The 26,753-nt window shown below is 46.8% G+C and overlaps 1 protein-coding gene across 1 annotated transcript in view; it reads left to right on the plus strand.

Moving 5' to 3' along the window:
* The window catches only part of MDGA2 (MAM domain containing glycosylphosphatidylinositol anchor 2), a 189,648-nt gene that overhangs the window by 44,701 nt on the left and 118,194 nt on the right, over nucleotides 1-26,753 (plus strand). Inside the window, exon 2 of the mRNA XM_072930608.1 lies at nucleotides 15,943-16,082. Coding sequence (XP_072786709.1) covers nucleotides 15,943-16,082 — 140 coding nt within the window. The remainder of the gene's footprint in view (nucleotides 1-15,942; nucleotides 16,083-26,753) is intronic.

The raw sequence follows: 26,753 nt of genomic DNA on the forward strand, positions 1-26,753 counted from the left end.
ATAGAATCATGGAATCCAGACTATCCTGAGTGGGAAGGGACTCACAGGGATCATTTATCCAGCTCCTGGCCCTGCCCAGACCCCTAAAAATCCCACCTTGTCCATCCCTGGCAGCGCTGCCCAAAGGCTCCTGGAGCTCTGGCAGCAACAGGCTGTGCCCATTCCCTGGGGAGCCTGGGCAGTGCCAGCACCCTCTGGAACAGTGGAAACTTTCCCTGATATCCAACCTAACCGTCCCTGCCTCAGCTTTGTCCTTCATGGATCTCTTTTCGGAGAGCTTTCTGATCAGCGTCTCTATCGTAAAGGTCAGGCAGCTTTTCCTTCTGGGAAGAAGCCCGGGCAAACACATGTGGGGATCACATTTCTTCATCATCCAAACTTGTTCAGCCTTGTCTGGAAAATCAGTGCTGTCTTCAGACACCCAAAACCCAGGACAAAATGCCTTAGGTGAAAGTCCATGGGAAGAGAATTCCTTTGGAGGGATGGATGTGGAGTGGAACAAACCCTGGCCGTCTGCAGGAGCTGCTGTCAGGTGTGACAGGAGAAAAGGGGCTTAGGGGGACCTTGTGGCTCTGCACAGCTCCTGCCAGGAGGGGACAGCCGGGGGGTCGGGCTCTGCTCCAGGAACAGGGACAGGAGCAGAGGGAACGGCCTCAGGCTGGGCCAGGGCAGGCTCAGGGTGGGCACAGCAGGAATTTCCCCATGGAAAGGGAGCTCAGGGATTGGCACTGCCCAGGGATGTTTGGAGTGCCCATCCCTGCAGGTGTCCCAGGAATTCCTGGAGGTGGCACTCAGTCATGTCCATTCTCCTGGCCATCACAGAGAGGAGTTGGACTGGTCCAGGTTGGACTCATGGATCCTGTGAAGCTCCAGAGCCAACTCCAGCAGTCCCTTGGGTGGGAGTGTTTTCATCCTCTGAGCTTCCCAGGAATTTCTGGGAGGGTGGGCAGGCCCTGGCACAGAATTCCCAGAGCAGCTGTGGCTGCCCCTGGATCCCTGGCAGTGCCCAAGGCCAGGCTGGACATTGGGGTTTGGAGCAGCCTGGGACAGTGGGAGGTGTCCCTGCCATGGCAGGCGTGGCACTGGGTGGGATTCGATGTCCCTTCCAACCCAAACCATTCTATGATTCTATTTTCAATGCATCCCATTCCCATATTTTGCATCCAGAACCCATCCCAGCCCCTTTGTCCTTAGAAAATTTTTGGCATTTCTCCAGAGGGAACAAAGCTGGAATAAACCCTGCCATGGTGCTGCTTCTCCTCTGGTGACTTCTCCCACGTGAGGAGCAACCCAGCCCATGGATGCTGCAAGCCTGGGGTCCCTGGGCTGGTTCCAGCCTTTGGAGAATCCCAGGGTTCATTTTGGGTGGGAAAAGACCTTAAATCCCATCCAGTGCCACCCATTCCATGGGCAGGATCACTTCCACTATCCCAGGTTGCTCCAAGCCTCCAACTGTGGCCCAACCCGGTGGTGCAGTTGGAGCTGGGGGGTCCTGGGATGTCCCCAAGTGCCACCACTCGCACAGAGGGGAATTAAAGCCGCCTTTGATGTCTGATTTTTGCCTGCAGTTTAATATGGTTTGATCAAAGCTTTGAGCAAGAGCTTAAACCTTGATTTTTCGCCCACATCCCGCTCGGAGTGGATGGATTCTCCCATGGATGTGTGGAGAGATGTTAAACCTTTTGGATCTTGTTTTTAATATTTAACAGACACTTCTGAAATCGGCTCTAATTTAAAACTATCAAACACTTTGGGGCTCAGATAATGAGGAGGATATTAGGTAGCAATATTTTATTTTTTCTGAGCTTGCACGAAGGATTTATGCAATCATTATTTTGATTAAGGACATTTGAAAGCATCTGTGAGTATTTTTCATTCTTCGGCGCTATCTTTAGCCCTTCCAATTAATTTCCAATTCCAGGAGTCCATGGAATCTGACAGAGTTTGCTGTGCTGAGGGATGTATTAAGGACAGCTTATGATCCATTAATTAGGAATATGTTTAAAGCCATAATCTCGGCATTTTGAAGGCATCTTCTTTGCACTCTTCCCATTTTTATCTGGTTTTCCTCAAGTATTTTCTTTGCTGAGATCAGGAGAAGGATTGACAGCTCCTGGAAATTAAAGTTCTTGGATGCTGCTGGATTCCTCCAGTTGAGGATCCTCTCCCAAAGCTCAGCCTTAAACATTTAATCCTCCATGGCTTCATCTTCCTTGTGTGAAATTCTTCCCTTGCCTGGGCCTTGAAGTCAGATCTGTACCAGGAATTTGTTGCTGTGCCTGCGGAAAAATGCAAAACAAACCCATTGCCTGGGGAAAAATGCAAAAAAAAACCCCATTAAACTCATACTCATCAAGTCAAGGCCTTGTGCACATGGAAAAACATTTTGGGATGGATTTAAAGAGCGAAATGGGATTGGGAATACCCTGAGTGCCACAAGAATCTGCTCTACATGGAAATGACTCTGCAAATTATTTCCTGGTGTTGATACCTGTGTTGATAAGAAAATAAAAAAGAATTTCCTTCTTATTTTGGTGGAAAAATCAGTGATCAGGATGGAGATCTGGAAAAGGCTGGAATCTAACTCAGCCTGGAGATATGGAAAGGGCTGGAATCTAATTCTGGTGTCCTCTGAGGGGACTTGCTGTATCCCTGTTCCTCAGTGAAAATTCCAGGCAGGCAGATGCCACTTCCTCATTACTCATCTTCTAGAAGTGTTTTCAATTTCAATTTAAAAAAATGAAAAACATTTTGAGATCATTTCCAAAGCTGATTTAAAAGAAATCAGCAATCTGACAAATCCAAAGGTTAATCACCATGTTTCAGATTTAAAATTAAGTTCGGAACTTGTGGTTTTTAGAAGAGAACGGAGCTGGGAAGGGGCTGGAGGGAGCTGGGAAGGGGCTGGAGAGTTCCTGAGGGAGCTGGGAAGGGGCTGGAGAATCCCTGAGGGAGCTGGGAAGGGGCTGGAGAATCCCTGAGGGAGCCAGGAAGGGGCTGGAGAGTTCCTGAGGGAGCTGGGAAGGGGCTGGAGAGTTCCTGAGGGAGCTGGGAAGGGGCTGGAGAGTTCCTGAGGGAGCTGGGAAGGGGCTGGAGAGTTCCTGAGGGAGCTGGGAAGGGGCTGGAGAGTTCCTGAGGGAGCTGGGAAGGGGCTGAGCCTGGAGAAAAGGAGGCTCAGGGGGGACCTTGTGGCTCTGCACAGCTCCTGCCAGGAGGGGACAGCCGGGGGGTCGGGCTCTGCTCCAGGGAACAGGGACAGGAGCAGAGGGAATGGCCACAAGTTTTGCCAAGGGAAGTTTAGATTGGATATCTGGGAAAATTCCTTCATGGAAAATGTGGCCAAACCCTGGCACAGCTGCCCAGGGAGGTTTGGAGTGCCCATCCCAGGAAATGTTCAGAAAACCTGTGGATGTGGCAGTTGAGAGCATGGATGAGTGGTGACCACAGTGGTGGTGGTGGGGTTTTCTGATCTTTTTCTGCTTTAGTGAGTCTGTGATTCTATGACAAAAAAGAAAATTTTGAAACACTGTTTTTTTGGGGTTTTTATTCTTTCCGCCATTTCCCCCCGGCTATTTTTGTATGGATTTGCTCCCACATGGAAGGACAAGGGAAGTTTGGGGTCTGAAATGACCAAAGGACAGAAGCTCTGGAGAAGAGCAGAGCTGCTGTGAGGTCCAAAGGCAGCCAGACATGAAGGAGAATCCCCCTTCGTGCCTTCATCCACTGCCTCGACTCCTTGTTAGGAGTTGAGGAATTCCTTAATGGAAACTGAGGACGTGGAGTTCCTTGTTGGAAACTGAGGATTAGAAAATTCCATCCAGCAAATCCATGTATTCTCCATGCCAGAGGGTTTTGATGATTATAGAAAAAGATGGAAGGAATAAACTCCTTTTCCCCCCTTATCTCCCTCTTTGTATTCCCAAATCTTGGTGCTGATGCTTTATGAATGTGCTGAGCTTGTTCTCTGGAAAAGCTGAGATGTTGTGGATAATGTTTCCCTTCTATCCACGAGTGTATCCGTGAGGAGCTGGCAGCTCCTCTCCACCATTCCCAGCCCTTGGGAAGCCACTGCTGGTGGACAGGGATCAGATGTGGGATTGCTGCTGCTGAACTCGGGGCTGTGCAGAACTGGGGGATGAATTTTGGCTGGTAAAAGTGAGATCCATTTCCCACTCCCACAAATTCTGCATGGAAGGAGCAATTCCCTAATGGAAGTTAATGACTAATTGCCCTCTGTTAATAGGATTGGAGCTTTCCTTAGCCTTTGGAAAAGGGCTGGAAAATCGTACAAACAATAACACCTGACCTGGCAGTGTCTGAGTACCCAGGTGGGAGTTTATTAATTCTCCTCATTAATTTTTATTGATTTGTTGATCACTCATTGATGCCTGTCCAAATAAATCATGGAATGCTGAGGGGTGACTCTGCTATGGAGTTGTTCACATCAATACCGAGCTGTTAGTTTGGATTCCAGATCCATAGGGAGGTGATTTCTGCTTCTGCTGGATTCTGTGTCAATCCAATTCTTAATTAATATTGATATTCTCCAGTGATGGAGGAGCCTCAATAATTGCTCAGCCCCACAAATCTCTTGGAATTGTTTCCATTTCCAGTGGTTGGACACAAAGGAGTGTCCTAACAATGATCCAGGAGAAATATTGCTATAGGAACTGATATCCATCAAAGGACTGGGAAGGGGAGAGGGCAGGGATTGACTGAGGGATGTTACAAATTCCCAGTGCCAGGAGAGCTCGGATCATCTGCAGCAGCTCCCTGGAAACTGGGCTAAACCTCTCCATAATTCCTGGTGGAATTCTTCCAAGCAGCCTGGGTGGTTGGTCCACTGATCAGCTCTTGGTTGTGTGGGAAGTTGGCACAGAAATCATGGAAGCAGCAAGGACCTCTCAGGATCTCTGTCCCCTCAGCTCCTCTGCAGCTCTTCCCTGGCCCAGCACAGCCTGGGATTTACTAAAACGAAGGAAAACCTCTGGTTATTTCCCCAGAGTTGGCCAAAATTTGGGAATGGGATGATTTATGCTTTTAAAATGTGGAATTTCCATGAAAAAGCTCTCAGGCATTCCAAGTTTGGTGCTCCAGAATCTCTCCACAGGAGGAAAATATTCAGAGCTGACAGCTCTTTTCCCAATGCCAGGACCTGAAGGAAATAGGAGTTTTTAAGGCAAATCAGATTTTCCAGTGGTTGGAATATCTTGGAATGACATTTTAAGTGACAGATGTGGCACTTAGAGCAATTTGTGTTTGCCCTGAGGAAGCACATCTGGAGCTGAAGTGACTGGAGAGGTTAGGAAGGAAGGATTAGATGGAATTTTGGGAGGGAATTCCTGGTTGGAAAGGTGGTAAAAAACGCTGGGATGGAATTCCCAGAGAAGCTGTGGCTGCCCCTGGATCCCTGGAAGTGCCCAAGGCCAGGCTGGACAGGGCTTGGGGCACCCTGGGGCAGTGGGAAGTGCTCCTGCAAGTGGAATGAGATGAGATTTAAGGCCCATTCCTATCCAAACCGTCCCATGATTCCAAAAGATCCATTCCCATAAATTAATGTTGATTTATTATGGGAGCCTGGAAAACACAAAATCCATGTAATAAATTCCCAGCTATAGAAAGGGAACTATTCCACTCATTCAGCTGCTCCTTCTCCACCCGGTGTTTGACAACAAAGATGTGAGACCGAGGTGTGAGACACTGAAGTACAGGAAACACGGCTTTAATTCAAGAAATCATTTTATTCCCTGCAAAGAGATTTGTTTTCCTTGTTTTTCTCGGGACAGATCTGTGCTAGCTCCCAAGAACTGCAAATTGTTGTTTAAAAAGCTGTTTGTTTTCGCTTAACATTCCAAAGTGGCATTTCCTTCTTGATTTGCATTCGTGGAACGTTCAGTGTTTTACATTTCCTCTTTAATATTAAACTGTGCTTTTTTCAGGCGGCAAACTAAACTGAGATGTGTTCCATAGTGGAATTTTTGTTCCGGAGCTGAACCAGGACAGGTTTTTCTCAGGGCGATGTTATCCCTGCTGCTGGAATTTGCGTGGGGGGTTTTGCAGCACCTGCAGCACTTCCTCCTCTTTTGGGACACGTTCAGAAATTTTATTTTTGGAGCTTTTCCTGGGTTGCTGAGGGTGAAACATGGGAGGAGTGATTGAGGGAGATGGGAAAGGACTGAAGCATGTCCACGGAAGGGAAGAGGCTGGAGAATTCCTGAGGGAGATGGGAAGAGGCTGGAGAGTTCCTGAGGGAGCTGGGAAGGGGCTGGAGAGTTCCTGAGGGAGCTGGGAAGGGGCTGGAGAGTTCCTGAGGGAGCTGGGAAGGGGCTGGAGAGTTCCTGAGGGATCAGGGAAGGGGCTGGAGAGTTCCCGAGGGAGCTGGGAAGGGGCTGGAGAGTTCCTGAGGGAGCTGGGAAGGGGCTGAGCCTGGAGCAAAGGAGGCTCAGGGGGACCTTGTGGCTCTGCACAGCTCCTGCCAGGAGGGGACAGCCGGGGGGTCGGGCTCTGCTCCAGGAACAGGGACAGGAGCAGAGGGAACGGCCTCAGGCTGGGCCAGGGCAGGCTCAGGGTGGGCACAGCAGGAATTTCCCCATGGAAAGGGAGCTCAGGGATTGGCACTGCCCAGGGAGGTTTGGAGTGCCAATCCCTGGAAGTGTCCCAGGAATTCCTGGAGGTGGCACTCAGAGCTCTGGGCTGGGGACAGGGTGGGGATGAGGCACACCTGGGACTTGGTGACCTCGCAGCTCTTTTCCAACCTCAGGGATTCCATGAGATTTAGATTGGATATTTGGGAAATTTTTTTTCTCTAAATCTGTTGTCCAGCACTGGCACAGGTACAGGGTGGAGTCCCCATGCCTGGAGGGATTTGAATCCTTGTGGATGTGGCATTTGGGGACACAGGGCAGTGGTGGCCTTGGCAGTGCTGGGGACAAGGTTGTGTCATAGGTTAGGTGAAAAATTTTGTTCAGCCTTGAAGATTCAGCCAATTAAAATGTATTGATTACAGCAGGTGATAGCAAGCAAACAGTGCTGGGTGTAGCCGGGGAGTCCGCGCTCACACCCTTCCTCTATTCCATCTCCCTTCTTCTAGTCCTCCTTCTTCCTTCGGACTGGTTCTCTCCTATCTTCAGCCAGTTTTGCAGAGGTCGTAGGGTCTGCTTTGCATTGTTTCCAAGTCTTGCTCATCCTGTAAAAATTTCCTTCCCATATATTGTAATTACATACAATGGTAGGTCTCTGACATTTACACAACCCAACCCCCTTGAGTTTCACTTCCTGATGAACAAACATCCTGTATCTTACCTATCACAGCTGGATGAACTTTTCCAGCCTTAATGCTTCCATGATTGCGTGAATATCTGTCTTGGACTCATGTTAAGTTGGGAATCAGTTGGATTAGGGGATAATCCCAGAGAACTTTCCAAGCTTCCACTGTCCCAGGTTGCTCCAAGCCCTGCCCAACCTGGCCTTGGGCACTGCCAGGGATCCAGGGGCAGCCACAGCTGCTCTGGGAATTCCATCCCCAGGAATTCCTTTAGAGGTAGGAATTCCTTCCCAATATCCCATCTAAATCTCCTCTGGCACATCTTGAGAGCATTTCCTCTCATCCTCATTTTATGTACCCTCCAGAATAAATCCATGTCCTGCTGCTGCCTGTCATGAACTGCTCTACTAGCATTTCCTGCTAAGGAAAATAAGTTTAAATGATTTAAAAATTAAATTGAAATGAAAAAAAAAATGAAGTGATGAGTTAAATGAGTTAAAATACATTTCTAAAATGAATTCTAGCAGCCTGTGTAAGTCATTTAGAATTCAGGAGTTGTTGACAAGGTGATTTTTAACGTGCTTGATTTTCACCCCTCTCTGTCTTTTCCAGTGGGGGGAAATTCCACATTTTTTGTGTGCTCCCAAATAAGTGAGATGTGTTTGCTGCCAGCCTGTGATGGTGCTGAAAAGGGGCTGGCACCATCATCTGTTTTGTGATGCCAGGAACAACAAAGTGTTGCTTCAATTAAGGCCTCCCTTGTTGACAATTCCTTATTTTAGCAGATTCCTTGATCCCACTGCTGCTATCTGTGGGATGAAAACGGCTCCAGGAGCACTTCAGGGAGGGAGTGGAATGTGGGAAGGGTTCCCTCTGTGCTCATCTCTGTGATTCCCACTTAATCAGTGGCAAAAAAAAGGGAAAATGACCTTTTTGTTGGGTGTAAGTGATAGATCAACCTGGAATGTTGTGAATTAACCAAGTGTCATTCTCTGGAAATGCTGGAATAAGGGGCTGGGAAATTCGGAAGCACCAATTTCACAGGCTGTTATTTAAGTACAAAAAGCTAAAAAAAGAGAAGGCTTTCATGCAGAAATAAGGATTTCAAGGCAGTGTCTCTCAGTGATTTTATTCTCACTTAAAACCAAAACCCAGCTTAAAACCAGCACAAAAATCTTAAAATTCATCTAAATCCCTGCCTGGAATTCCCAGACCTGAGGGATATTTTCTCAGTGCTGATGCTCCAGGGAATTCAGTTTTTAATTCCAAGGTTATTGGCCAAGTGTGTCCCACACATGGTGCTGGTGGATGTGAGGGTACCCATGTCATCCCTGGATTTCTTTTGGGAGAATAACATGGCAGCCAAAATCCATAAATCCACTCATGGCGCCAGGCATGGAGAAGAGCAGCTCCATTCCTGGAGCAGAAGTCGCTGAACTCTGGATGAGTGAAAGAAAGAGCAGGAGTTTAATCAGGAAATAAATTCCTGCAGGAGCACAGAGAGAATTATCCCTAATTGTTTGCCTGGGCAGGGACACACGGGCGTGACCCGGCGGTGGCGGATCTTTGGGAGACCTTTGCTCCCGTGGAAATGGCAGGAATTGGCCTTGCAGGGACGTGTCTGGGGCTCAGCTGAAGGAAAAAGAGGCAAGCATTCCCACAGGGAATGAGTGTGGAGCAGGAGAAGAGGTTCCTGATGTTTTATTTCCTCCATGGGATTTTATCCCAGCGAGGACTGGTGGCTTCTTCCACGGAACAAGCGGTAGGACAAGAGGAAGTGACCTCAAGCTGTGCCAGGGGAGGTTTAACTTGGATATTTGTAGGAATTTCTTCATGGAAAAGGTTGTCCAGCCCTGGCACAGCTGCCTACAGCAGGGGTGGAGTCCCCAGTCTGGAGGGATTTAAAATCCGTGTGGATGTGGCACCTGGGGACATGGGGCAGTGGTGGCCTTGGCAGGGGAATGGTTGGATTTGATGGGCTCAAAGGGTTTTTCCAACCTGGACAATTCCAGGATACAAAAGGACTGGAATGTCATCAGGGTTGCTTTGGGCTGCAGGATAAATTATTAAGGACAAATTAAAGCTGATGAAAAGCGAGTAGGGAGGTGTTGAATCATGAAAGCAAGCTAGGAAACCAAATTCCTGTGTTTTTAATAAGTACCTCTCTCTGACTTTTCTAAAAAAAATTGTTTTTTGCAGAGGATATTCTGTATTTCTGCTCCTGCAATGAAATGAGGGTGAGACAGCCTTGGTTTAAATGGGAGACTCATGATTTCCCAGGCATGGAGGACTTCGGTATCCCAGTGCTTCCAAAGGAAATGAGCTGCAGAGGGACTTGGGACAAGGGATGGAGGGACAGGACACAGGGAATGGCTCCCACTGCCAGAGGGCAGGGATGGGTGGGAGATTGGGAATTGGGAATTCCTGGCTGGGCTGGAATTGCCAGAGCAGCTGGGGCTGCCCCTGGATCCCTGGCAGTGCCCAAGGCCAGGCTGGACACTGGGGTTGGAGCACCTCGGACAGTGGGAGGTGTCCCTGCCATGGAATGGGTGGGATAAATGATCTCAAGTTTCCTTCCAGAACCATTCCAGGATTTTATATTCTCAGCCAGAATCCGTGTCTGAGAAGCTCTCTTGGCCTTTTCCTGATCCCTCTCTGAGCTCCAGCAGTTTTTAACACCTGCCCAAGCAGCAGGAATAATAACCAGCAGTGAGAGGAGTTGTGAAGGGTGGGAAAAAAGTCATAAATCCAACTGTTCCTTGAAAAACAGCATCAGGACAGCTCAAACTCAATATACCCAGCACTGCTGAGCTTTGTAGTGTCAAAATTAGGTCAGGCCTAATTTTGTGGCAGCAGTGGGATTTGATTATCTGTGAGCCTGGGATGGCAGTGCCATCAATCATGGAGCCTTCCCGAGCTCCACAAACACCGGGAATATTGAGCAACGTGGAAAAATCAGCCCCAGTGGGATAAAAGGTGACTTTGTTCTGTTTGATGGGAAAGTTTGGCTCGGGATCAGCTCAGAGGAAGGTGCCCAATAAATATTCCCATGGGCATCAGGTGAAAGCAGGTGGGAAATATTTAGGAATGATATGGAGTGATCCAGGAATAGCACAACTGGTTTGAAATCCAGTCAGCATCACACCTGAAAGTTTCCTCTCTTAGGCACCTGGAATTTGGCTCAGCTTGGAGCCAAAATGAAAGATTTATCCATAAATGGAATATTTGTTTAATTGAAACTACTTGTGTAGCATTTGACCTTCCCCAAAGAAAAAGCCACTTAGAGAAGAAATAAAAAAACTGTTTCAATAACCCATTTATTTGTGGATTGGGCCTCACCTTCAGCTGGAAAAATAGCCCCAAATCCCAAATTAGCTGCAGTAAAATGCTCCAAATTCTGCATTGATGAGGGCGGCGCATTCCCATGGCAATACCTCAGAGGTTTCTGGTCATTCCATTTGCAGTTTAAGAGAATTAAGAGCTGGGATAATATGGGAAAAGTGAATTCTGAGAGTAGCTAGTACCTGCAATTACTTTAAATCTCCTCTTTGTTCAGAAAATCCCATTATTTCCTCCTTGTTCTGCTGCAGAACTGCACTAAATTCACAGAGGCCTTCACTCCTGCTAATTAATTTTCAGGGGGAAAGCTTATGGCTGCAGAAGGCGAGAAGGATTTGATTCGTGGCAAATCCATCCTGCATTTTCCAGCAGGTCCATCATGGATCTCCTATTTCCGAAAAAAAGTCTTGTTTCAATTCAGTTTTAAGGAATCCCACACATTCCATGAATCAGGAAGACTTTGGAACTGCTCAGATTAAGGGAGCTCATTCCGGGATCCGAGTTCTGATGTTGGTCTGAGTTTAATTCCCTGTTTTCCAACAAGGACTTCACCAAGTCTCTGCGTGTGGGAAATTTTTAACCAGGAAAAAGCTGTGCCAAGGGGTCCTGGAACTGAATCCTGGAATGTTTTGGGATGGAAGGAACCTTAAAGCCCATCCAGTTCCACCCCTGGAATCCACACCTTCCCTATCCTAGCTTGCCCCAACCTGGTCTTGGACACTTCCAGAGATCCAGGGGCAGCCACAGCTTCTCTGGGAAATCCATTCCAACTCCTCCCAGCCAGGAATTCCCAATTCCCAATCTCCCACCCATCCCTGCCCTCTGGCAGTGGGAGCCATTCCCTGTGTCCTGTCCCTCCAGGCCTTGTCCCAAGTCCCTCTCCATGGAATGATTCCCATTCCCAGCTCCACAAATCTCCATCTCCCAGCTCCCCTTCCCATTCCAGCTGAAACGAATCCCAAAGTCCTCTCAAACTTTCCCCCATTCTGCCTATCCAAAACACCACCTCATTCCCACTTTTCTCAAAGGATCTTGATATCATTTTCCATGAAAAAAAGTCAACATGAGGACCTGGAGCAGAGGAAATTCCCAGCCATTCCCAATCCATCAGCAGAGCTCAGGGATCACCAAATCATCCTCAGGCCTCCCAGTGCGAGTCCAGTGAGGACTTTCCAGGCTGAGAAAACATCCAAATCCCATTTGAATTCCTTTGGATCAGGACTTTGGATCACAGCTTCTCTGTGAAATCCATTCCAGGACCTCTCCACCCTCCCAGCCAGGAATTCCTTCCCAATATCCCACCTAAACTTGGAACTGGTGGAAAAGAGCAGCCAAGAAGGATGGCGTTGATAAGGAGACACGGAAAAGGGAAACTTTGCATTTTTCATGGAAAGAGGGAATCTTGTGGGGCACACAAGTCTTGCAGCAGAACGAGGGGGTTGTGCTCAGATTTGTTGTTTTATTTTTTCCTCGGACAATCTTTCCTTGCTCCAGGTTGTGCCTTGCGGGGAATGGTGCTGGGAAGGATCCATGCAAAGTTCTCTGCGTGTAATCACCAGCCAAACTCTCCTCAAATGTCACAAACAAAATCAATGCTAAGTTGATAATATTTTAATAGATGAAATCCCTGGAGGCAGCTTTCAGAAGGAGTTGGAATGAATATTCCTGCAGGAAAGAAGGAGGTGACATTTCATAATTATGGGATGTCTCCTGAACCATAAGATTTTTTGCTTACTGGAAGAAGAATATTTGTTATTTCCGTTGATTGGTTTGATCTCCTCTTAAAGCAGCGTTTTCCTCGGCAATAACAACACCCAGGGGGACGCTTTTCCTTTCCTGCTCCTTCCCAAATTTAATGGATTCAGGAGAGTGGTGCTGCCACTAAAATGAAGGACACTTCAGCTGTGATTTGGAGTTAGATGAATATAACATGAATAAAAATGGAATATTAATGGAATATGGATTTAAAAGGATGTTGGAATAATGTTGCTGACTGCTCTAATTTCATCCCAAGTTTGATGAGCCGTGCTGAACCCTCGTTTACCTTTCTGCTCCGTGGCTCTGCTTCAGCATTCCTGTGTTTTGGAATCTGTGGTGTGGGAGAGGATGGAAGCCCCAGTGGTGACTCAGAGTCCTGGAAATGGCAGAACAAAGAACACATTCCATGTCCTTGGGATGTTGAACTCCTGAGGAGTGTGGAGGGGGATAAACATTCCTAGGAATTCCAGGGAAAAATCAGCACACCGAGTGTTGATGCTGCTGTTCTACTCGGAAAAATAATCATAGTCAGGAATTAACGGATTCTTTCCAGGTTAGAGTGTGACACATGGCCCTGATTCCTAACCAAGGACATTCCCGTCCTTCCAGGAGTTTCATGGGAAGATCCACCTGTGTCTTGTATGGGACAAGGGAATCATGGAATGCCAGAAGGGTTTGGATTGGAATGGATCTTAACCTTAGTTCCACCCCTGCCATGGGCTGGGACAGCTTCCAGTATCCCAGGTTGTTCCAAGCATCTTTATTCCATCATTGTGTTGGACTTGGAGTAATTTGGAACACTTTTGGCTGCAGCAGAGGTGTGTTGGTATTTGTTAAACCTTCTGGAAAAGTGAAGAGGGAAAGTTCCTGGGGCTTTGGGACTTGGGATATGGTGGCTGGAAGAGCAGAGCTTGCTGGAGGCTTTGTTGAAATGATGGCTTCAAACTGAGTGTGGGGTTGGAAGGGATATTGGGAAGGAATTCCTGGCTGGGAGGGTGGGGACACTCTGGAATAGAATTCCCAGGGAAGCTGTGTTTGCCCCTGAATCTCTGGAAGTGTCCAAGGCCAGGTTGGATGGCGCTTGGAGCAGCCTGGGATAGTGGAATGTGCTGGGATGGTGGAATGAGATGGGATTTATGGTCCTTCCAACCCAAACTATTCCGTGTTTCTATGGAGGAAGCATCCATTCCCTGCTCTTCCTCTGCCTCTTCTGCCTCCTTAGCTCGAGCCTCATTTTCTCCAGGCTGTGGAGAGCCTGGCTCATGGAATTCTTGGCAGGTTTGGATCAATCCCAGGCTTTCATGTCAGAATTCCATGATGGGCTGTGTCCACAGGGAGCTGTGTGCGAGCTGGACCAGGAATGCCATGGTGAGGTGGGGAGCCCTGCATCCCAGGAATTCCATGTGGCTCTAGCAGAAATTGCAGAATGATCAGAGCAGCGGGGCTGGTGTGATGTGCAGCACGGAGACCTGGCAAAGCAGCCTTGGGAAGGGGATCCAGGCATTGCAAGGGGCTTGGGGAGAAGATTTGAGGCTCTTCCATGGGGATTGGGGCTTGGAGCTTGTCGGCATCACAAGGTGGAACAGAAAGGATGGAATTCCAGGTGTTTAAATCCCACAGAATTCCATTTTATCCTTTGTGCCGTTTAGTTTCTGTGCTTTTATTTGGGTCTGTAAATAAGTTTCCTTCCCCAACGATCCACTCCCTGGAAATTGTCATAGCTGTGAATTTCATGGTTCAGAAGCAAAATCGTGGAGCCAGGAATGTGCTTTGGAGACTTGTGGAAACAGAGCAGGGGATTTATGCAGGTGTAATAACAGGAATGTCGTGGTTTCATTACACTTACGATGTGTAAATTTGAGTAATTCCTGTACTACAGGTTGTACTAACAAGGAAATTAAAGTAAGGTTCTGCCTGAACTTAACTCTTGCTCCAAATCCTGATCCTGCTGACAGGATTTGGAAAGGAAGCAGAAGCATCAGTGCCACTGTTTCTCCTGCTTAATTTTCCTGCTTTAATTAAGTCTTTTCATTTGCATAACGAGTGTGATAATGCATTTAGGAAGATATAGAATAAAAACAATAATGCCAAGTTCATTTTGGAAATGGAAACAAAAAAACTGGAATGCAAGCTGGGGGTGCTGAAGGTTTCATCCAGAGGATTGCCAGGGATTAATACAAACCATGGAATTCTCTTGTGGTGCTGAGTATGTGCTGAGTAAATAAAGAGTAACTGTGTGGGGGAGATGCTCAGTGCTGGTTCCAGGGCTGGGGTGGCCTGGGATGGGCTTGGTTGGTTGGATCATGGAGCTGAAAATGCCAGGGTAGGTTCAGCTCCCTTAGGAGCTGGATTCAATCCTTGTGGCTTTTCCAGCTCAGAAGATCCTGTCTGTGATCCATGTGGTTCTCATCCCATTTTTCTCCCAGTCTTGCAGCCCCCCTGTTCAGAGCCAGCCCCAGGAGTGGGGTTGTTTGGGATGGGCTCGGAGATGAAAATGCCAAGGTCGTGTTTGATTCCCTTAAGAGCTGGACTTGATCCTTGTGGGATTCTTCCAACTTGGAACATCCCGTAATTTGGTGATCCATGTGATTCTCATCCCATTTTTCTGCTGGCCCCCAGCTCAGGGCCAGCCCCAGGAGTGGAGTGGTCTGGGATGGGCTCAGTTTGTTGGATCATGGAGTTGAGAATGCCAAGGTCACATTTGATTTCCTTGACAGCTGGACTTGATCCTTGTGTGGTTCTTTCAACTTGGAACATCCCATAATTTGGTGATCCATGTGATTCTCATCCCATTTTTTTGCTGGCTTTGCAGCCCCAGCTCAGGGGCAGCCCCAGGAGTGGAGTGGTCTGGGATGGGCTCAGTTTGTTGGATCATGGAGTTGAGAATGCCAAGGTCACTTTTGATTTCCTTGACAGCTGGACTTGATCCTTGTGGATTTTTTCCAACACAAAACGTCCAATAATCCCATGATCCATGTTATTCTCATCCCATTTCTCTGCTGGCCTTGCAGACACCCCTATTCAGAGCCAGCCCCAGGAGTGGGGTTGTTTGGGATGGGCTCGGTTGGTTGGATCTTGGAGCTGAGAATGCCAAGGTCATGTTTGATTTCCTTAAGAGTTGGACTTGATCCCTGTCGGATTCTTCCAGCTTGGAACATCCCGTAATTTGGTGATCCATGTTATTCTCATCCCATTTTTTGGCTGGCTTTGCAGCCCCATCTCAGGGCCAGCCCCAGGAGTGGAGTGGTCTGGGATGGGCTCGGTTGGTTGGATCTCGGAGTTGAGAATGCCAAGGTCACATTTGATTTCCTTGACAGCTGGACTTGATCCTTGTGGATTTTTTCCAACACAAAATGTCCAATAATCGCATGATCCATGTGATTCTCATCCTGTTTCTCTGCTGGCCTTGCAGCACCAGGAGTGGGGTTGTTTGGGGTGGGCTCGGTTTGTTCGACCATTGAGCTGAGAGCTCCATGGTTGGGTTTGATTCCCTTAAGGACGCAATCCTTGGGAGGCCCTTCCAGCTCTCGTGATCCCATGGTCTGTGAGGTTCTGATCCCGTTTCTCTGCTGGCCTTGCAGCTCCCCCCACGGTGCGGATCGTGCACTCGGGCCTGGCCTGCAACATCGAGGAGGAGCGCTACTCCGAGCGGGTCTACACCATCCGTGAGGGAGAGACCCTGGAGCTCACCTGCCTGGTCACCGGCCACCCCCGGCCACAGGTGAGTCCCCGCCCACCACACCTGTCCCCACCACACCTTGACCCTCCACGAGATGGGTTCACCTTCATCTCAGAGCATGAGCAGTGGGCAGGATCCAACGGGATCCAGGTGGAGGATCCATCCCGGCTGCTGGGTGTTCCAGAGGAACATCAACAGCAGGAATGTTGATGAGGTTTTTTGGAAAATCTGGTGTTAAAATCAGCACTATTGTGCTTTAAAACCCTGGTGTGCTTGAGTTTGAGTTCCATGGAGGTTGGTAAAGGAGAAGGAAAACAATTATATGGATGACAATTGTTGCATGAAAATCCCTAAAGTTGTCCTGTTGTCTGGGATCTTCACATCCCAGTCCTCAGAAATCCAGCTGGAACTCTGGAAGACAGAACAGCTGGAGCAGGGGGCCCAAGAGCTTGGGAAAGTCTCCCTGTTCACCTGGATCAGCGATGTCATGGAACCCTCAGTGTTGCAGCTGGATAAACCAGAATTATCTGGGAATAAATCAGCTTTTTCCAGGCCTAACCTTATTTTATCAAGCTCAAGATTTTTGGCAACTCCTGCTGCACCTCCCTGGTGTGACTCCCTTTGGCCAGGAGACCTCATTAATCAATTATTTTTAATCAGGATAATCACGAGGGATTTTCTTTCCAAAGAGATGAATTTAACCCTTTGCTTTTGGAATTATAAGAAACAAGAAGAACTGGGAGCAGGGAATTCTCTGAGAGACCTTCAGTGTGAGCTCCTCCATGAAGGAGGGGTTTGCTGTTTCTCTGCTATTTATTCCATGATTGTTCCCAATTTAAGGGGAAGATTTAAAGCTAAAGTAGTGGAAGTTTATTCTGTGCTGGTTTAGGGCCGGTATTTCCAGTATTCCAATTTTTTCCTGATTTTTTCCACAGGATGCTCCCAGATTTGTGCTGAAAATTGCATGGAAATTATTTTCCACCTGCTGTTTGATCAGATGCTGGGGAATGAGGTTATAAAAAATGGAATTGTGCATTCCAAGAATGCTTTCACACTTCCACGTTTACTCAAATTTTCCAATTCTTCTTGGTGTGGAAACTCTTTTTGGTTTAAATGCTGGAAGAATTAAACAACCCTGGACTGGGAATTTGTAAAATCACAGAATTGTAGAATGGTTTGGGTTGGAAAGGAAATTAAAAATCAACTGGTGCTAACTCCTGCTATGTGCAGGGATATTTTTCACTCCAAGCCTTGAACATTCCCAGGGATTTCTAATCTGTCGGATTTGAGGCTGCCCATGATGGGTCTGGGAGGAGAAATGAATTAATAAGAAAAAATTCCATTTTTTCCCCCTTCTCTGCTGTCACTCCTCCTTCCTTCTTTACTAAAGCATACATTTATGCCTTTTTTGTCTTTCCAACATTTCTTCTTTTAACTTTGGGATCAATGGATGTCATTCTTTGGGATCTGATGACTCAGGGATGTCTCTGATCTACTCCGAGTCACCTTTGCAGTGACTCCACTCTGGGGGGGCCTCCCTTTGAACAGAGATCTTCAGATTTATCAAATCTTACCATTTTTTCAGCTCTCTTTGTTGCCTTTCCCACCACGTGCCCCGAAATTTTCCCTGGGATTACTTCCAGGCAGGAAAATTCCTGTCGTCAGAGTGGTGGTTGCACTTTCCAATTGCTGGAAATTTTCTGGAATTTCTCCTCTAAATTTTCATGGAGTCTTCTCTGCATCAATGAGGCTTTTGGGAGGAATAATATAAGGATGTGGGAATTATCAGAAAGAAGGAGAATTAAAAATAATTTCTCTGTTTATCCCAAAAATTCACCTCACTCCTAATTTAATATGAGAATCTGAGCATCCCAACACATCCTTGAATGTCTGCTTTTTATCCACGGAGTGATTTTGAGATATTCCATGTGATTAGTATTTTTTATTCCCGATTTCCCACCTTCTCACACTTAGCTTTGGAATGCATCATTAGTTGCCATAGAAATAATTTTCCTGGCTGGAATTTTAAAAACACTTTATCCCTGCTCAGGTGAGGTAAATGCAGCTCTTTTTTCCATAAATTGTGGCTGTCAGGAGAGATTGGTTTGATTTTTGGATAAAATCCTGCAAGGTTTGGAGCAGGATCACCTTGGGGACCTGTCCTTTTTCCAGATTTTATCCAGGATCCAGGGGCTGGGCTGTCCCTGCTCTCCAGCTCCAAAGGGCTGTGCCAGGATATCCAAAGGCTGCTTATCCTTGGACACAAATGAGGGATTTCCTGGACTGAGTAGCTAAGAGGTGACATTTTATCCCCACTGGTGACAATCTCCTGCCCAGCCTCGAAGAATATGTTTTTCCCTGATTTTCCTTGGGAGTTCTCACCTGTGCTGGCAGGTCCAGTCATTGGAAACAAAAACTGTGACTTTCCAAAGTGAGGAATGACATTTGGATAATGGGAAGCAGAGGGAGAGCAGAGATTGGCTGGACTTTTGTATTCCTACTTTTCCACTGAAGGATGAATGGGAAATTCCTGACAGGAGGGTGTATCCAGGCTTTTTTTCCCCCAAGTAACAACAGGAAATGGCCTCAAGTTGTGCTAGGGGAGGTTTATGTTGGAGATTATGAAAAATTTAATGGGAAAGGTCATCCTGGGGCAGTGGTGGAGTCGCCATCCCTGAAGGGATTTAAAATCCCTGTGGATGTGGCACTTGGGGACATGGGTGGTCTTGGCAGTGCTGGGATTTGATATTGGATGGCTTTTCCAATCTCAGTGATTCCAGGAGTTTCTAAAGACCTTGTTTGTCACTCCAACCTCCCCCTCCTTGGGGTTTGCTTTCCCCTGGCTGTGATTTTTCCAGAGGTTCCCTTCCAAGTGCTGTCCCACATCAGGTGACATTATCCCGGTGGGAATGGCACATTCCAAGCAGCAAAATGTGCGGAGGTGACAGGAGACAGTGTCCAAGTCCTCCCCCAGCCCCTCCCTGTGATGCAGGGTGACCTCTGGCCCTCCCACCATGTCCCTCCCTCTCCAGGTGCTGCCTCCCCACTCTTGTCCCCTGTCATTCCCGAGGCTCGGGAAGGAGCAGCTGCCAGTGCCACACGTCATTCCAACCATCTGGAAGCTGCACAATCCAGGATTTTTTCCTGTTTTGAGGTTGCAACACATCTTAACGAGATCCCACCTCCTCCTCACATCCTCCTGCCACCCTTCTTCCAGGCAGGGCCATCGGAGCACATCCCTTTCTCTCGGAAAAATCCAGGAGTGCTCACGGTGCTGGTGGGGTGTGAAGAACGTGTCGGATCCACGGCTTTCCCGGGAAGCAAAGCAGGGGAGGATCTGCCTTTAGGAGCCCTGGAATTTCTCCCTGCCTCTGCTTGGTTGTGTTTTCTTCCCACTTGTAGGAGTTGGGTGCTGTGCTGATGCCACTGAGGCAGCAGGAGCTGCTCCCCTTGGAGCTGCCAGGAGATCCCAGTGGATTCCCAGGACTGTGAGCCCGGGGCAGAGCCAGGGAAATGCTGCTCCAGGGGGCTGTGGGCCTGGAAAAGCACATCCTGCCTGCTGGGAATTGGGGTGGCCAAAGGGGGGGACCAAAGTGACAGAGAACAGGGAATGGGTAGTTTGGAAGGGGCCTTGAAGCTCATAAAGCTCATATTTATATAGAAATATATAAATATATATATATGTATAAATATGGAATTAGTGGAATCATGGAATGGTTTGGATGGGACAGACCTTAAAGCCCATCCAGTGCTACCCCCTGCCATGGACAGGGACACCTCCCACTGTCCCAGGCTGCTCCAACCTGGCCTTGGGCATTTCCAGGGATCCAGGGGCAGCCACAGCTGCTCTGGGAATTCCATCCCAGTGCCTCACCTCCCTCCCAGCCAGGAATTCCTTCCCAATGTCCCAGCTAAACGAATTCCCTGTCAGTTTAAAGCCATTCCCCATTATCCTGTCACTCATAAACTCCTTGGAAAGCACCGAGCTCTCCCATGAACAGACCCAGGTAACTGTGGCACGTTATAAAAACCCCTTAATTATTTCAAATGCATCCCCCTAATTACTCTCTGTGATTAGTGGAGCCTCCTCTGATACTGCAGAACAGGATCCTGCCTTCTCCTTATCAATGCCTGGAAAGGAAAAATTCCTATTCCCTGGCACTCCATCCATTAGAATATTGGAAATGCAGGCAAACCCTGTGGGAAGAAATGATGATGTGACTCCAGCTCAGAAGGCTGAATGATTTCTTTATTATAACTATACTATAAAACATTAATATACTATTTAAAGCAGATACTAAAACTACAAACCTACTTTTCTAACTCCCAAATCTAACTCCCAACCCGTGACCCTCTCTGAGAGCCCAGCCCCAGGTGGGTTGGATTGGCCATCAGCTCAAACAATCCTCACCAGAATCCAACCAAGCAACACCCCAGGTAAACAATTCTCCAAACACATTTTACACAGGAAAAACAAGGAGTAGAAATAGAAATTGTTTTCTCTTTCTTCTCTCTGTGCTCCTCTATGAAAAATCCTGAAAGAAAGAAAAATGTACCTACCACATTAGAACAAAAAAAGCAGCATTCCCAAAAAACCCACAACAAAAGCCCCACATTCTGTTCCCTTTGATCAGCTGCGACTGAGACATAAAAGGCTCCATTGAGGCACAGTGGGTGCCACGTTTTTGATATTAATTGATAAGGATTCTTATCAAGTGCCGATGCAGCCGAGGGAAGGGGGATGGGGGGTCCCTCACACGGGAGCAGCTGTTTTCCCACCCCTCTCCACAGCTCCTTGGAGCAGTAATTGGAGCCTTGTTAGAAAAATTGATGCTGATTCCATCTGACACTCCTCAGTTCACGGGAAGACTTTACAAATGTTCACTGAGCACCTGACAAAACCCAGCCTGACTCATGACTAAATTAGCCTGGATTTTATGCTGGGAAAAAAACCTTTTCCTAAATGTTTGACTAGATGAAGCTCCCGTTTAGCAAGGAAAAATATTTCCATCCTGCTCCGGCATGAAAAGCATTCTGTGGTGAAGCTTCACATGACGTTTGTGCTGCTCGGAGGAGTTGATTTGATGTTTTCTCCCCCGAGCACAGCACCTGAATTCACACCTCTGCAGAGCTCTGCAGGGCTCCGAGCCTGCCCTGCTCTGTCTGCCGGGAGGAAGGAGCAGGAATTGTGCCAAAAATTCAGGGCAGGAATCACAACATCCACAGCACGGGACTCCTGGAGCTGCACCAGGATCTTTGGGAATGAGCCACTGGTGCCTTTGAGCTCTGGATAGTCTTTAATGTCCCTTCCACCCCAAAAAATTCCATGATTCCAATGGTTTGCAAGCTGATAAAAGGAATTAACTCCTCACTTGTTTTATCCTGAATAATTTGAGCAGTTCATGCCTGTTTTCTTGTTTCCAGGTGGCCGCTGTCTCTCCGCAAGGAATGTGTTTGCAGGTTCCTAAAAAGGGCTTGGAAGTGCTGAGGGAAAGATGTCAAATCCAGATAAAAAAGGGTGCAATCTAAAGAGGTTAGATCCAGAAAAAAGCAGCATCAGGGAAGGAAATTTTGGGTTTCAATCCTACTCCCTCAGCTGGGAATATTGAGCCTGGACTTGTTACAGCCTCAGCAGTCATTGGAATGAGCCTGGAGGGAATCTCATGGAGCTGGGAATGACATCAGGGTTGGGGAAGGGCACCAGAGCAGTTTAATTTTGACATTTGGGCAGCTTAAATGTGCCAGAAATCCCATACGGAAAATTCCCAGTGCCCACAGAGCAGGACTCTCCTATTATTTTAAGGAAAAAAAAATCCCAGTTTTCCTGAAATATGGACACTTGTCATCTGAATATTTTCCATCTGTTTTCTCCGCTCCCAAAGCTCTGCAGTGTTTTGTTTTCCCTTTGTGCTGTCAGCTTTTATTTCCCTGTTTCTGACGGGCTCAGGAAGGGCTGGAGCAGCGGCTCTGGGATAATGCACCAGGAGCTGCTTTTCCATGGGCACGTGGAGAAACATTCCTGTCTCCTGGTACAGGGCTGGGGGAGGTTCTGGAATAAAGGCTGGAGCTGGGAGGTCTGGCTGGGTTTGATGAGTACATGGATAATTTGGTAACCAGGGAAACCAGCAGCTGATGCAGATCAGCCGGTGCTCGTGGCTTTGGAAGGAGATCTCCCAAGGAAACGCTTGGGAGGATTTTTCTGGGATAACCAGGAATCGTTCCCATTGCTGTGGAAGGAGTGGAAGGAATGTTGAACATGAAATCCCACCTGCAGAGCTGCCTCCAGCTCTGGGTCCAGCATCAGGAGGATGTGGAGCTGCTGGAATGATCCAGAGGAATCCACAGAGCTGCTCCAAGCGCTGGAGTCCCTCTGGAGCCAGGCTGGGAGAGCTGGGAATGTTCCCCTGGAGAGGAGAAGCTCCAGGGAGAGCTCAGAGCCCCTGGCAGGGCCTGAAGGGGCTCCAGGAGAGCTGGAGAGGGGCTGGGGACAAGGGATGGAGGGACAGGACACAGGGAATGGCTCCCACTGCCAGAGGGCAGGGATGGGTGGGAGATTGGGAATTGGGAATTCCTGGCTGGGCTGGAGTTCCCAGAGCAGCTGTGGCTGCCCCTGGATCCCTGGCAGTGCCCAAGGCCGGGTTAGACACCCTGGGACAATGAGGGTGTCCCTGCCATGGCAGGGACGGAATGGGATGATCCTTTAATCCCTCCTGAGCCAAACCATCCCAGGGTTCTGTGATCCCATGAACTCCTAAGACTCTGGAGTTTGTTGCTTTTAAATTATAAGGGAAGAAATTCTGTTCCTAAACCTCATCCAGCTGAGGTGTCTGGTGGGGAGAACTGGAACAAACTGGGATTTTCCTGCTGGGATGGCAGAACGACCCCTTGTGATCCTTCTGGGATGTTTTAATCTCCATGCTGACGTTTCCATGGATAACATTTTCTCCTGGATTGAGCTCTCCTCCCTCCTCTGGCAGCTGGGAATGATTTGGGAAGCTCCAGATGGATTTTGCCGCCTTTCACCTGAACACTTGGATGCTGCAATGGAGTTCATCAGGCTGGAAAATCTTTTTCCAGGAATATTTATATTCCCAATGAAGATTTATTCCCAAATATCACTTTTTAAAACTTCCCCTCTACTCCTCCCAATTTTTTGGGCAGCTCAGCCACTTGATTTTTAATTTATTTTAATTTTTTTTATTTTAAAAATAGACTTCTAATAAAACCCAAGAACACTGAACTAGAAGAGCAGAAGTTGAACTAGAAATAAATCCAAATATTTAATTTGGGTCAATATTTAAAAGTAATATTTAAAAGTAAAGGGATAATATTTAAAAATAATTTTTAAAAAATCCCTATTTTTGCTCTGTCCCAAATAAATTATTCTATGCCAGGTGTTTGTTCTAGTGCTGTCCTACAGGCCCCTGGCACAGATGTTAAAATAAAACAAACTATAACTAAATATTGAGTTTTCAGATAAATGTGGTTTTCTCAGAGGGGCTAAGAATCCAAGGAGTTTTAAAATCATTTTTAGGATGTGACAGCATCTCCATAGAACAATTTCTGTGATGTTTTTCTCTTTTTCTGTATTATTTTTCTTCCTGAAATACAGTGATATTAGAATTAGAAAAATTAAATATTTCCAGTTAATTCCTAATTTCTTTACAGAAAAATCTCACTGCTGTTCTCTGTTTTCTCTTTTCCTGTGTTATTTTTCTTCCTCAAATCAAGTGAATTTTAGAGTTAAAATATTTCAAGATAATTCTTAATTTCTTTTTCAAGAAAATTCTTGCTGTGCTTGTCCCTCTTTCCTGAATTTTCCTCCTTTTTGATAATTCTTAATTTCTTTTTACAGAAAATTCTTGCTGTGCTTGGTCCCATTTTCCTGAATTTTTCTCCTTTTTGATTATTTTAAATTTCTTTTTACAGAAAAATCCTGCTGCATTTGGGGACTCTTTCCTTAATTTTCATATTAGGATATTAGACATGAAAAATTAAATATTTCAAAATAATTTCTAATTTCTTTTTCCAGAAAAATCTTGCTGTACTTTCCAAAATTTTTCTTATTTTCGAGTAGTTTTTCTCCTTTTCTTCCAACGGAATGATCTCGTTATCATTTTGATCAATAATATCAAATTTCTAAATAATTCCAGCGCCATTCCTGGATCCTCCTGCAGATTTTGTGATTCAAGGAGATAAAAATAACGAGTGGGATTTTTCTCCCCCCCTTCCCATATGCCTGTCAATCAAAATGATAAAGATATTTCTGACTCGCAGGCTTTAATGGTGTAATTAGGGCTAATTACATGTTCCAATGATTACATATATGAACGCTAATTACATAATTGCAGACAATTATGCTAATTAGGTAAATACATCGTTAAGGAGAAAGCATTGGCAAAATCCAGGGGATTTGCACCAGAGCCAAAGAAAGTGGAATTACAATAAAGGAGAAATAATCCTGCAAGTTTGGGAAATCCAGGAGACGTTCCCATGTGTGGGATTGGAGTGGTTTGGGTTGGAATGGTTGTGCTGGGAAAAGCCTTCAGGTGTTGTGGAATCATGGAATGATTTTGGGGAGCAGCCTTCAACTACTTCAGAATCATGGAATGTTTTGGGTTGGAATGGGGGTGTTGGGAAAAGCCTTCAGGTGTTCTGGAATCATGGAATGGTTTTGGGGAGGAGCCTTCAACTTCTTCAGAATCATGGAATAGTTTGGGTTGGAATGGGGGTGTTGGGTAAAGCTTTCAGCTGTTGTGGAATCATGGAATGGTGTAGTTGGTGTTTTTGGGGAGAACCTCCAACTGCTGCGGAATCATGGAATGGTTTGGGTTGGAATGGTGTTATGAGGAAGAGCCTTTGAGTGCTGTGGAATGTTGGAATGGCTCAGGTTGGAATGGTGGAGCTGGGAAGAGCCTTTGAGTGCTGTGGAATAATGGAATGGATGGGCTGAGTTCCCAACAACATCATTCCATGAATGGTTTGGGTTGGAGTGCTGTGGTTGGGAAGAGCCTTAGAGTGCTGTGGGGAAGAAATCCAGGGAATTTGCACCAGAGCCAAAGAAAGATGAATTATAATAAAAAAGAGAAAATCCTTCAAGCCTGAAAAAATCTAGGAGCCATTCCCATGTAGGGGATTGGAATTTTGTAGTTGGGAAGAGCCTTTGAGTGCTATGGAATCTTGGAATGGTTTAATGGTCTTGGGAAGAGCCTTTCACTGCTACAGAATCATGGAGTGGTTTGGGTTGGAATGATGTTGTTGGGAAGAGCCTTTGAGTGCTGTGGAATCATGGAACGGATGGGTTGGTCTCCCAACAACACCATTCCATGAATGGATGGGCTGGAATAGTGAAATTAGGAAAAGCCTTTAAGTGTTATGGAATCTTGGGATGATTTGGGTTGGAATGGTGTTGTTGGGAAGAGGCATTAACTGTTGTGGAATCTTGGAATGGTTTAGGTTGGGAGAACCTCAAATCCCACCCAGAGCCACCTCTGCCATGGCAGGGACACCTCCCACTGTCCCAGGGTGTCCAGCCTGGCCTTGGGCACTGCCAGGGATCCAGGGGCAGCCACAGCTGCTCTGGCAATTCCAGCCCAGCCAGGAATTCCCAATTCCCAATCTCCCACCCATCCCTGCCCTCTGGCACTGGGAGCCATTCCCTGGGTCCTGTCCCTCCTGTCTGATAGGCAGTTGCGGGTTAGTGGCTGTCCCCTTTTTCCCTTGTTTGGTTTTAAACATTCCCTGATTTTTAGCTCTTTTCCCTTCCCTTTGGAAATTCCCATTGTTGCTTCCCATTGTGCTGATTCCCTTCACCCTGCCTTTCCAAACCCTTAATCCCAGCCCTTAGTCCTGGTTTTATTCCTAGCTGCAAGCTGATCCAGGTTTTTCTTTTTTTTTTCCTTTACATCTCCTTGCAATTCTCCTGAAATGTGGGAAGCGTTCCCAGATTCCGTTCCTTGGCACTCGTGGGAGTCGTTGGAAGGTGTGCCAGGAGCGCTCCACAAGACATGAATGATGCTATTTGGGATTACTGGAGTTTGCAGAGTTTTTCTTCCACTGGATTTGCAAATGAGCTGGAGTCTCAGCCAGTGGGATGCCAACACCTTTCCAATTCCTTTTCCCAGAACAAAGGAATTGCCAGGATCTTTTAAAGCCATGCCAGGTTTGGGGAAGGAGAGATTTGAGCCTTTTCCAGTATTTTAAAACATTGTTTGAGGTGTTTTCCTGCCTGGGAAGACTTTGCCAGTTTATCCTCTGGAAAAAAAGGGAAAATTGGTGCTCACAGAGGAAAAAACATAGAAACATTGAGTCAAAATCTTTGTAATTTCCATCCTAACTGATTCCACACATTCCTTGTCCTGTCTCCAACACCTGGAGTGTGCAGGCAGGATGTGCTCAGACAGATATTTTGGAATTGCCTGATGGAAAAGTTTCATCCAATGACTGGGATAAGAAGGTATGGATGGATTAAATTCCCACCAAGCAATAATCTCCTTTTTGGAATGTGTTTAGATCCCAGAATTTTGTGTCATCACATTTTTTAATACTTTGTGACCATCAGGACCTTGTCATTTGAGAGGAAAAAGGGATTTTTTAAGGAAAAATCCCAAACAAATAACCATGTTCAGCTGGTCGATCTGATTCCTGATTTTCTAAGGAATATTATGTATGGAATATCTGATTTTTTAAGGAATCAGGGAGTTTTTGCAGGAT

This window comes from Taeniopygia guttata, chromosome 5 (genome assembly GCF_048771995.1).
Source record: "Taeniopygia guttata chromosome 5, bTaeGut7.mat, whole genome shotgun sequence".
Taxonomy (NCBI): Eukaryota; Metazoa; Chordata; class Aves; order Passeriformes; family Estrildidae; genus Taeniopygia; species Taeniopygia guttata.